General features: G+C 37.8%; 1 protein-coding gene and 1 non-coding gene across 2 annotated transcripts; one reads left to right on the top strand and one right to left on the bottom strand.

The window, feature by feature from the left end:
- The first annotated feature begins 1,206 nt into the window (after positions 1 to 1,206).
- Positions 1,207 to 1,314, top strand: LOC122314576. The gene has a single exon (XR_006243796.1). It is a non-coding gene; the product is annotated as a small nucleolar RNA R71 (small nucleolar RNA).
- Positions 1,315 to 6,734: 5,420 nt separating this feature from the next.
- LOC122314508 (protein RKD4) lies at positions 6,735 to 8,628 on the bottom strand. Its single transcript, XM_043130143.1, has 3 exons — positions 8,299 to 8,628; positions 7,476 to 7,977; positions 6,735 to 6,992 (listed from the first exon to the last, which is right to left on the bottom strand). Exons 1-3 carry the CDS (start codon positions 8,388 to 8,390, stop codon positions 6,834 to 6,836), a joined length of 753 nt encoding a protein of 250 aa, XP_042986077.1. The 5' UTR covers positions 8,391 to 8,628; the 3' UTR covers positions 6,735 to 6,833.
- Between the last annotated feature and the right edge of the window lie 3,819 nt (positions 8,629 to 12,447).

The raw sequence follows: 12,447 nt of genomic DNA, 5'->3' as shown, positions 1-12,447 counted from the left end.
TTTTCTTTTCACAGTGCATAGATCCTTTAAAAATTTTGCATAAGCAGGAATTTGCTGAATAGCATCTAACAAAGGGATGTTAATCCTAACTTGCCTAAAAACCTCAAGAATTTCAGCAAGATACTTATCTTTATGCAAAGGGGCTCACCTTTGAGGAAAATGTGCAAGTGTAGTGCTTGGGACACTTTCAGATTTCAAAGGATCATGTGCCTCATTTTCAGAAGGAGGTTTAGAAGTGTTACCATTCTTTTCTACCTCTTGAGCTGGAATGTCAATCACCTTACCACTTCTCAAGGTTGTAATAGTCTTGACTTGCTTGACATTTGAATCTCCTGCCATACTTTGAAATTGGTGGTTTTGGCCTTGGGGATTAGGCTGAGATTGTGTAGGAAACTTCCCTTTCTCTTGAGCACTCATGGTTGTAGTCAACCTTGTGACTGACCCTCGAATCTCAGCAATAGCTTGTGAATTTTGACTATTGATAGCAGCTTGGCTTTGCATGAATTGCTGAAAATTGGTGGACAGCTGTTGGAAGTTGGTGGATAATTGCTGGAAATTGTCTTCAAGGTTCTTTTTCTGAGCTGACACCATGTGGTTGGCATATTGAGATGGTCCTGGACCTCCTGGAGTAGTGTAGGGTACAATTTGTGAAGGACCAGCTATGTTGGGTGCAGGTAAAGCAGCTTGATCACCTCTCCAACTGAAATCAGGGTGATTTCTCCATCCCGAATTGTAGGTGTTGGAATAAGGACCTGAAAAAGATTTAGCAACCATATTAACAGCATTAGATTGATCCAAAAGAACTTCTTTAAAAGCTGGAATGGTTGGGCAATCATTAGTTGAATGCCCTTGGCCTTCACAAATATTACAGCTCAAGGTAATCTGAGGTACAGCTTGTACTTCATTCACTTTCTTCAGTTCTATGGTTTCTAATTTCTTAGAAATCATAGCCAATCTAGCATTCAAATCATCTACTTCTCTCAGATTATATTTTCCACCCCCTGAAATTGTCCTTGAACTTTTCGACCTATCATGAACATCAGATGTATCTCATGATTGTGCATTTTCAGCTAGATAATCAAAATATTCAAAAGCTTCCTCAGGTTCTTTGTTAAAAAACGCTCCATTACACATGGTCTCCACAAATTGTCTCATTTTTTGTTGCAACCCCTCATAAAAAAAAAACTAATGACCCTCTAATTCTAATATCCATGATGAGGACATGCATTTAAAAGGTCTTTGAATCGTTCCCAACAATGATAAAATGTTTCCACATCCTTTTGGCAAAATTTTATGATCTGTCTTTTCAAGTCATTGGTTCTATGCATGGGAAAAAATTTCTTTAAAAATTTAGTTTGCATTTCTTGCCAAGTCCCAATGGATCTTGGTCTTAAGGAATTCAACCATGTCTTAGCCTTGTCTTTTAAGGAAAATGGAAACAGTTTCAATCTTATGACCTCATCAGTGCATGTTCTATCCACGAATGTGGAACACACTTCTTCAAACTCTTTGATATGCAAATAGGGGTTTTCAGATTCCATACCATGAAAGTGTGGTAACAATGGAATCATCCCGGGTTTGAAATTAAAAACATTTGCATTAATAGGTAAAATGATGCAAGAAGGTGTGCTAGTCCTAACAGGCTGAAGATATTCTCTAAGTGTCCTGTTTGGATTCTCCACTTCCCTATCATGATGCTCATTTTCAGCCATGATGCTATCAGTGTCTGATGATGATTCAACAGAAGATGATGCAGAGCTAAAAGATGTCAATGATTCTATCCTAAACAGTCGAGATGTATGGTCTCTAGTCCAACCAGTCATACAAACAAGAGCAGATAATCAAAGACCATGAAAAATAAACAGAGAGAAAGGAAAGAGATTAGATGTCACCCAGGTTGTGAAAAGGTTCACAGCTCTACAAACGTCCTCTCAGCAGTAGAGGAATGCTCTAATAAACACCAGTTCTCCCCGGCAACAATGCCAAAAACTTGACTTGTGGTCGAATGTGCTTCCAAGTGTAGAAGTGTCAAGTTGTATCAAAGATAAGTCCAGGATTGTATTCCACAAGGACAATGGGTTATCAAAGCGTATAAGAGATTTGTGAGTAACAAATTAATCAAGTATGAAAGATGAAAAATAAAATTCAAATGCAATGCAAAAAGATAATCGAAATTGAAATTAGAGTTTCTAAAAAAAAACAAATTAACGAACACTTGGGTTGGGTATGAGAGAGAAGAAAGACTTATGCCATGAAGAGAGAAGAAAGATTTTAAACTCACATATTCACCCCCATTGTCCGAGTATATGGTTTTTATTTTACATTGGAAACGGTTTTCAACAAGAGTCTTGAATTGTGGAAAAATTTTTGCAACACCAGATTTTGTTTCCATAGAATAAAACCACATGTATTTGGTGTGATGTTCATTAAAAAGAAGATAATAGCGAGAACCATCTAAACTAACACAATGAGAAGGACCCCAAACATCGGTATAAATGAGTTCAAGGGGTGCATTACTCGAGAGACTATTAGAACCAAATGGTTGTTAATGTGCTTTAATGATGGTACATGAAGGACATAAAAAAGACTCTTTATTTGTTGTGACTGGAAGAGAAAAAGTACGAACAACATTGTGAACAATTTTGGTGGACAGGTGACCAAGATGTTTATGCCATCCGTCAAGAGAGGTTCTTTCATGCACATTAGCAACCATTGGGAAGGAAGATGCCACCAATGTTTCCGGGAAAATGTAGACACCATTTTCACATGCACCTCTTAGCAGAGTCACCCACAAGATCTTGCCCTTCACTAGAAATTAATAAGGATGAAATTCAATAAGCACATTATTTTGAGATGTAAAATGATACACAGATATAAGATTTTTGCCAAGGCTTGGGACACAAAGTGTATCTTTGAGAATGAAAGTCGTTTTAGGTGATTTTAGAGTTAGGGACCCTATATGAGAGACAGCCAAACCTGAACTATCACCAAGTACAATTTCATCAGTGCCATCATATTCCAAGTGAAGTGATAAATTACTGAGATCTCCAATGATATTATGGGACGCAGTAGAGTCCATGAGCCATTTATTATCCGTGACATTTGAAGTAGAGGTGCAATTAGCAATAACTGCATGCGAGTACAGGTGTGGACATGTTTTAGCCGTGTGACCAATTTGGTCACAAAATTGGCATTTGGGCTTATATCTTTTCTGAGTGTTATTGGGCCAGCTCGAGGATTTGTTGTGAGACTGTAGGTCTTTATTTTGGCCCTGGTGACGTGAGAAACCAGAGGACTTGCCCGTGTTCTTCTAGGAAGAATTTCCAGAAGTGTTCTTGCCGTTCATATAGTTCGCCAACACCACTAGCTATTGAGTGGCATACCCTAGCCGCCGGAGATAGCTGTCATGGCCAACCAGAAGATCATGCTCTTCGAAGGTCAAGGATTTCTCCCTCGCACGAATTGGCACAGCTATTTCCCTGAAATCAGAACCCAAAACTATTAAGAATGTAAAGTATTAGATCATCATCGGATATGGGATGATCGATTAGAGCTATCTCATCAGCCAATACCTTTACAGCATAGAGACATTCCAGAATCGAGCTATTTCCCTTTTGAATCAATGTAATTTCTTCCTTGAGTTGCATAACTCTCATTCGAGATCTGCTAGCATACATATGATTCAATTTTTTCTATGCCACATGAGATGTTTTAGCGGTAGCGATGAGAGGAGTGATAGTGGTGGAAGTTGAGGCAAGGATGACACTGAGAATTAGTTTGTCTTGCCGAACCCAATGGGTTATTTTTGGGGCAATTGTGGGCGTGCCATCAGATGTTGAACACACCAAAAGACAAGTGACATAGTCTAGTAGGTCGTACCCAATGATAAGAGCTTCAAATTGGGCACGCCATTGTGGAAAGGTGGAGGGGGTTAATTTCTCATTGATTTGAGTTGTGATGTTGAGAGCTACCAGTGGTGTTTCAGTGGGGGAGAGAGGTTGATTGTTTGGATTTTGGGAAGAAGACATATCGGAAGAAGGGATCGTAGTCTCATTTGAGTTTTGGTTGTTTGATACCATAGAGAAATGTACACAGATGTTTCGATGGAAATCTTCTTCATCTTGTATTGATATGTTTAGTTCCTAATTTATATAGAATACATGCTCAAATTAAGGAATTACAGCAATCTAAATATAGAAGGATGTTTTGCTAGAATTCTGCTATACTATCTATTTACATTAAGGAATTACAACCTTGCAACCCTCCATGCCCCACAAACATGAAGCTCTCGCTATTATCAATGCTGTCAAAGAAATCCCGTTAACCTTGCTCAAGAATATGTGCAAGGTAGAAAGTGGCAAGACTATAAAGATCTATCTCTTGAATCTGCTTGATGATCCTCTATTCTATATGGAGACGAAGATCATGTTCATTTTTCTCATACAGCGCATTTTCACTAATACTGACTGCAATCCAATTTTCTCAGGCCACAAACCTCACAAAATAAGAATACCCCACATAAATAAAACCATAAATTATAAAGGTTCAATGCTTCAGTGAAAATTTGACAACCCCATTCCCATAGCCTTAAAAGTAAATCTCTCAACAAACTGATTTAAATCAATACTTGTATAAAATTAGGAATTCAAACACTTTCCAGGGAAATTGTAACTCTCATTTCATGAAACAAACTTTAATTTTAAGAGCCTCCAAAATGAAAATCCTAAAACTACTGAAAAGCCTGGTAAACAAGACCATGGAAAGTCGAAAACTCTTAATGAATGATATAAGAAAGGAAAAATATAATTGCAAGCATAATTGTGCACTAATCTGTGCACTAATATGATGTGATTGGTCAAAAAGTAGATTTTTATTGAAAACAGTGTTAATTTAAATTTTAAGTATAAATAAATCAGTATTAGTATACGGATTAATACGTAACTGTGCTTGTATATAACAAAACTCTATAAGAAAATACAAAAGGAAACAACTCTGATTTCGTACTAACAATAACCTTGTGGTCTTGAACAAAGTAAAACGAAGCAAAACCTTTCAATCAACAAAAAGTACGTAACCGACTTTAACATGAAATGAGATACACACTCGGCATAAAAATATGGTTGTGAGAAAAGCAAAAGAGCCAGATGGAAAAGAAGAGAGCGGGAATAATAGAACTTCCTGTCACACTCTATTCAGAGCCTAGATGTAGGAGGTCAAGTTTTCGGTAGTATGCTGTGGTCGGAGGCAATGCCGGACAACACAGGAGAGTTATGGTGCTGCAAAAATGGAAGGGGGGCGTGTTCGGATATGAAAAGTTTTGGCACGTCTTTTTCATTTTTTACCTGATATTTGTCTCTTGTCCAGAATTTTTTTAATATTTTCATGTGAGAGCCACGTCATACGTAAGAAGAAGCTCGTAAAATGCACGTACACGTAGGATCACCCTTTGTAGTCTGTTTTATCTGTATGAAAAACAGGTTTGTGAGATCTGTAAGCACACCAGAGGTTCTCGAGAGATTTGTTACTGTAGAAAGAGAGATTGTGCAGATTCAGAATTCGATACAATCAAATGAATCGATAGAGGCAGTTGGTATTGCTTGGACATGCTCATTTATTATATCCCTTGAAGTTCCCTTCCCAATTTTTTCTATTTTGTTAAATGTCAAAAATCATGCATTAAATTTCATTTGAGTTTGGTTCCTTTTTTTCTCTTTTGTATTTTTACCAATTATTATGAAGAACCCTCGATGCTTAGGATCATTTCTCTACATATCGATTAATAGTTTGTGACTGAACTGGGGTCTTCTCATTCCTTAAATATTCATTTTTGGGCATTGTGGTTTTTGTATAAAAGAATGTAGAATATGTTGGAATTCGCCTTTTTTTTTTTTTAAATGAGCGAACTTGAATGGAATTCATATTATTAGGTTAGGGGTGTGTACTCTTTTCTGACAGCAACATACGAAACCTTAAAACAAAAGATAAAATTTGGATTGTATTGCTTTTGACTTGTAGATTGATGCACTGTATTGACCTCTTTTGTTTACTAGCTACCTTGTAATTGACAAAAACAGAAGGCAATGCTCAACAAATAGCAATATGCCCTTGCTTTAGTTGCTGGATTTGATCTTAAATTATATTGACCATCTCATTTCTTTTGCTGATGCTTTTGGACCATCTCAATCTTCAACTTTGTTTTAGTTTTTTTCTTCTTTGTAGGGAGGTAGTGTTTAAAATCTTGGCCAAAGAATATAATGGGTCTTTTTTCATTCAGGGAAAGCATGCATCAATTTCACTGATCTATGCAAAAAAAAGAACGAAGATAGGCTTTGGGTAGATGAAATTGCTGCAATGCAGGCTAGCTCTCATCCAGAATTGCCATATTTGGGAACATCTGGGATCATACTTGCCGTTGAAGACCATGATGATAGTCAGAATCTTATGATTAATGTTCACCTAGTTTTCTCTCTGGTGGGAAACAGAATGGCTCTATAGATGCATCAGTGTCTAATTCAACTGCAAGTCATGGAAGTTTGGACGGTAGTCACGGTACTGTCCTATTTGTCATTACATCTTAAAACATCGTGTCAAGGGCTTTAGCATCAGTGTTTTCCTTTGAATAGAGCATCTATAATTATCCAAGTATCGTATGTAATTAGAAAAGAAAAAATTATAAATATGACATGTTATAAACCCTATAATATTTAATATTAATTAATTTCAACCATGTGGGATCGTAATTAATATGCTATATATGATAATCTAGATAATTAACAAACTAGGACTATATACATCTCTCTCTACATTTAACTAATGAGCCATGAAAAAAGCTGTCACGCTTGAATAGCAAGAGACCTCCTCTTCTTGTAATTGGCTTTGAAACAAGCCTGCCGCAGTTTCCTCGTTCTCTCTGTCAGCTCTGCATCTGGCAGTTTCTCTAGAATTTTCTTGTGCTCCTCCAATGTCTCTACCTCATTTGTCAGACCCAATTCCTACAATTAATACCCCAAACATCTTTCAGACAAGTGGCAATTTCGTTGCCAAAACAATCACAGAAGTAAGATTCTCCACGCATGCATGGATTTTAACAGTCAAATTATAATCCTCGTAATAGGTAATACAATGCATGCATGCAATTGAATGAAGTAGAGGTCTACACGATATGATGATCAGGACGTGTTGTCCAGCCATAATCATTAATCACAAACACGCAACAAACTACGATTTTCTTATGATTGGACATGATAAATGCACATGATCTAGTTCAAGAAATCAAACCATATCTGCAGCAAAATATATATATATATATATATATAGAGAGAGAGAGAGAGAGAGAGAGAGAGAGAGAGAGAGAGAGAGAGAGAGAGAGAGAGAGAGAGAGAATGATAGGTGCTATATATTCCTTACTGATAGCTCATAAGACTCGTGCCTGTCATCAACTTCATCATGTTAAAAAGCAACAGGGAGGCAGGTACCTTAACATTGTTAATGAGGGACGTCAAGCTCTTGAGCTTCCTGTGAGGCCATCGCTTGATATTAAGTTCTCTGCACCTTTTCTTCAATACAGTCAATCCCACATTCATCTTCTTTGCTGCTTTGGTTATTGGTATGTCAAAGTGCTTCTGTATTTCATCTAACTCCAACACGGCCATCTTCTTCCTCCCACTTGTTGCCCTCTTTTCCTTTTCAGTCTTGTTTGAGCTCTGATAGTCACCCTGATGAATTATTGTGGAATATCCACTCAAGTAAGTTGCAAGATTTTCAAACTGACCAATAGAGTCTGTCACAGAGTTTAGAGGACTTTGGTCGACCACTACATCTTCATAAAAAAATGGAAGGTCGAGTTCTGCCGAGACAAAATCAGGATTCAGATCTTCAAAGTTTTTTAACTCAGTGATGTATAGTTGCTTGTTTCCATGTGGGAATGGAAGTGGGTCTAACTCGAAGTAACAATCCAGTGGCGGCAGATCTAATATCCTGCAGAAAGAACAAGCCAAACATTTCTCTTTATATTACTACTTGTCTTACCCAGAAACAGCCATACACAAACAATGTATTTTACTAGCATTTTCCCTTTCTAGTTCTCTAAAAGTCGAAGGAAAAAAATTAATCGTTTCCTGCATGCCTCGAAAATTTTACTAGCATTTTCTCTATCTTTTTCCCCATAACTTCGAAGCAGCATGCATGTAGCAGACAAAAAATGTTAAAGAAAGTGTACGTGTGTGTATATGTATCAGAGATTCATATGAAATACAAAAGAATGCATACGCAGCTGACAGAATATAGTCGATTACGTACCTTTCAGAATGTTCTTCTGGGTAGTACCAGTCAAATTCATGTGGGTTGATCTCCATCTTTGGAATATTTTCGAGTACTGGGACAGAATCCATTTCACAGGAGAGAGAGAGAGAGAGTAGAGAATGTAGAATACAGATAGCGGTATAAATTGGGAATGAGATGATTGAAGTACGTGCACACGTCTTTGGGGGTTACATTTTTCGGTGGAATCTACTAAATGTGAAATTAATTAGTGATCGATTACCAATTAATCGCAGAAATGGCATGGATTCGCATCATCATTCATGTTTCATTAATGCTGTACTATGTTTTTTTCATTGGTTTCACACACCATGCATGCATGCACGCACATAATCCACCGCAATACTCCTCAATTTCTATCTATTTTGATGTCAATTTTGGGTTGTGTGCGCACATATATCAACATATCAGCACACATGCATGAATGCATGACCTGAACATCAACATTAATCTGAAACGATTATCGAGGTTAAGAGTACAACAAATTCGGATAAAAATGTATTAACTATATATAACTATATATAAATGATTCTAATTAATGTACATAATAAAAAGTTCACTTGTTGCTGTCTTCATCATTTTCTTTTTTTATTTTAATCTAAATTCATTCCGTTTTAAGGTTTGCTTATAACGTGTTATTTAATGGTACTGTGAGCCGTCATAACCTTCCAATATTGGCCGCCCATTTACACGTACTTTAATTTTTCTCTACGGCCAGTTTTTAATTATAACTTTAATATTCTGAAACGATCCAGTAATCACACTTCTTTATCATTCCATATTAAAATAATTGAAAACTATTTCCTAATCAATCATTTGTCATGTCAATAAATATTTTTCTTCTATTTAGAATATTATGATGTGATCGGGCAAAGTACTGATGACCGTTAATAATACGTTAGTATTATCCTTATCTTTGAATATATTGGATTGTAACCTATAATTTGGCTGTTAATTTGCATATCTTGAGGGGGGGGGGGGGGGGGGGGCGATTGAGGACCGGGAGGGTTTCATGCATGACAAAGAAGATATTCTCAAAACTGGTTGTGTTGTACGAGATGTTGTGCCTCTGGCCTGTCTAAAAATTACACAAGAAGATAAAGAGATAATATTTAAGTGGTTCAGCAATTTGTCTACGTCCACTGAAGTGAAAAATCAATATTTTTAATATGTTTATACAATTTTACAAATACTCATAAACAAACTATTTATCTCTCAAAATGCCCACTGTTCTGAGTTTTTCCAGAACCTATTTTCGCCCTTAGCCCTGCCTTGATCTCTCACCGCAGTGAGGATGATCTTAATTTTCAACAAATAACCTCCTTTTATAGAAAAAGTCATGAGGGACAAACTCCCACACTTCTTGACCAAGAGAGAGCCTCCTTTCGGTGCATGCAAATTTTAATCAATATTTGCTGTTAGAAACTTCTGGTAGATGGGTGGGTGGCTGCAACTCCAAGTGACATTTCACACTTAGGGGGTTTTCCAACAATCACTCCCTCTACCCAAATATGTCATACTAAGATACTACAAATGGTTGCATCTTTCAAACGATTGCACTCCCTCATTGGAATGCTTGTTAGCCACGAGAGATTTCTACTATCAAATGCATCTGCAGGTACGTCTTCAAATAGATGTCCAAATACCTCTCCAAATGCATCTTCAAATGCATTCGCATCGTCTACATCCACGGAACTTGCAAGAGATTTTCTTCAGAGAAGATTTACAAGTGCTTAACTGTACAATCTCAACTCCCTATGATTCTTCTTTTACTCGAGTCCATAAGTCCGCACTCATGTATATCTTAAACAAACTGAGTTTCACTCGAGCCACAACCAAGCGAACAATCTACCTGGTGCCTTTATAGCTTTCAAAATTAGACTCCATAATCCTACGATCACACCAATCTCCAACTTGGAGACTGGTTCTCAACATGTTAGCCTCTATCTCCAGCATGATCTCTTATAATCTATACAATTTTACAGCTTATGTTTTCAACTTAGAAGACTAACTAAAGTGATGCATAACTTTAGTTTATCACGTACAGTGCCCTTAATCAACACATCTATATAGAGTAACACATCTCTCACTGCACTGGGAATGAATGGTCTCGCACGGACCTTGACACATATCAGAGAACCTGTTTTTGAGGTCTCTCTGACCTAGGCAACTGACTCCTCATCCTGCTACTAACATATCCTTCTTCAGTCGATGTGCCCATCTTGTGTGCAGTCTTTACTAACTTCAACTTACATAATCTCCAGTCTTGTAGGATTTTTCTTCATACCGTAGTTCACTACCTTCATTCAGCAGGATATAGTTTAGGGTAGTAACCACCATAGAGGTCTGATCGTCTTGGTAGTCATGCAATCATCAACTTTAGGTGTAGATATCCCTGGAACATCTGAAGTTTTGTTCCCATCTCTCACACATTTGCTTCATGTTGTGGTATAGGGAGATTTCTTCAGGTTTAGATGAGGAAAAGTAAAACTGAGTTCCTTTTAATTCCTCATCTAATTCACACGACCATTACCATAAGTCAAGACCAATGAATCATTCGCGACCTTCCATGTCTTTTTGAGAAAATACTACTGAATGACTGCTGTATTTTAAATGTCTTTAACAGTATTGTGCACTGCAATAAATGCAACGCCATGTATTTCTTCAGTCACTATATTCATAGCATCATTCTCAATTTTCTCCTGATTTTAGCAGTCTCTTGTGGCCTGTCTTGCCACAACTCTAGCGAGTCATCTATTGTCCAGATCTTGACTTGTCTCTGTCTTTACTATCAACATTCAGGACCAACAACTCGAGATCTTGCCAGAATCTCTTCTGCACACCTCCTCATCTAGGATAAGATCGCTTATATTAAGAAACTTCAACTTCGACTTCTTTTCATAATTACTCATAGCCATTCTCATGACCTTCTAACTTTTTGACCACAACGTCAAATATCATTGGGCAACAATAGAACCTTCTACCTTTTCTGAAATTGAATTGTTTTTCATCTATATTTTGTTATTTGCAACTAGCTTTTCAAAGAAAGTCACAATGAGATCTGTTGTGGTTCTCCTCTTAATAACATTATGCTCCATGAGTTGTATGACTGCAAAAATCTGCTGATATAACAAGTTAATAAGCATCGCCCAATGATCTGAAGCTTGCTCCTCAAACTTCACGATCCCAACTGGCTTAAATCAAGCCCAAACGAACTAAGTCCGGCAACATTAGACTTCAACTGGCTGACATCAAGCCCCAAAACCAATGAGTCTGGCACGACTCCAGCTGGTTGAGATCAAGCCCAAAACAAATGAGTCTGTCACGACTCCAACTGGCTGCGATCAAGCCCTAAACAAATAAGTCCATCATGACTCCAACTGACTGCGATCAAGCCATAAACAAATGAGTCAATCACGACTCCAACTGGCTGCGATCAAGCCAACAACTAGTCTGAAGTATGAACGGTTCAGATCATTAGTAACGATGGCAAATCTCAACATTCGCACCATACGGATGAGTCCGGAATAATCCAAATAGTTTGTCACCACTATTTGGTCATCGCAATTGAACTCCAACTGGCGTAGATCTAGCCCAAAATGATCTGCAACACGTGGACGGTTCAGATCGAATGTACCGATGATGAATCTCAACATTCCCACCATCCAGATGAGTCCGGAATGATCCAAATAGTTTGTCAACACTATTTAATCGTTGAAATCAGACTCCGAATGGCTTAGATCTAGCCCAACAAAGATCTGAAAAAATGGACGGTCCAGATCATCTGGCGCGTGAGACACACGCTCAGCAGAAGGGCCGTTGGGGTCCTCAGTCTAGACCCAAAACACCAAGTCCTCCACGCCAATAGTGGCCTTGTGATGATCGAACCTTGGTTCCTCTCTTGCTTGGCTCACGTGCAAAGGTGGTCAATATGACCACTTGGAGATTGTGGGGTTAAGTGTTTAGGCTAAGATGAGTGTATGGAGTGATGGTGTGGTTCAAGGGTGATGGGCGCACGGCACTAGTAAGTGCTATGGTGTAGACGCCACTTCGAGATAGGCTTAGAGTTTGGATGATGTGTTTAGGGTTTGGAAAAAGTAAGATGGGTGGTTAGGATTGAAGATGAAT

Source organism: Carya illinoinensis, chromosome 6 (genome assembly GCF_018687715.1).
Source record: "Carya illinoinensis cultivar Pawnee chromosome 6, C.illinoinensisPawnee_v1, whole genome shotgun sequence".
NCBI lineage: Eukaryota > Viridiplantae > Streptophyta > Magnoliopsida > Fagales > Juglandaceae > Carya > Carya illinoinensis.
This window is presented reverse-complemented; position numbering and strand designations above follow the sequence as displayed.

Coding starts and splice junctions, on each gene's coding strand:
- LOC122314508 (XM_043130143.1), bottom strand. CDS start 8,390: ATGGATTCTGTCCCAGTACTCGAAAATATTCCAAAGATGGAGATCAAC. Junction 7,978..8,298: donor CCAGAAGAACATTCTGAAAG/GTACGTAATCGA, acceptor TTCTTTCTGCAG/GATATTAGATCTGCCGCCAC. Junction 6,993..7,475: donor CCCTCATTAACAATGTTAAG/GTACCTGCCTCC, acceptor TATTAATTGTAG/GAATTGGGTCTGACAAATGA.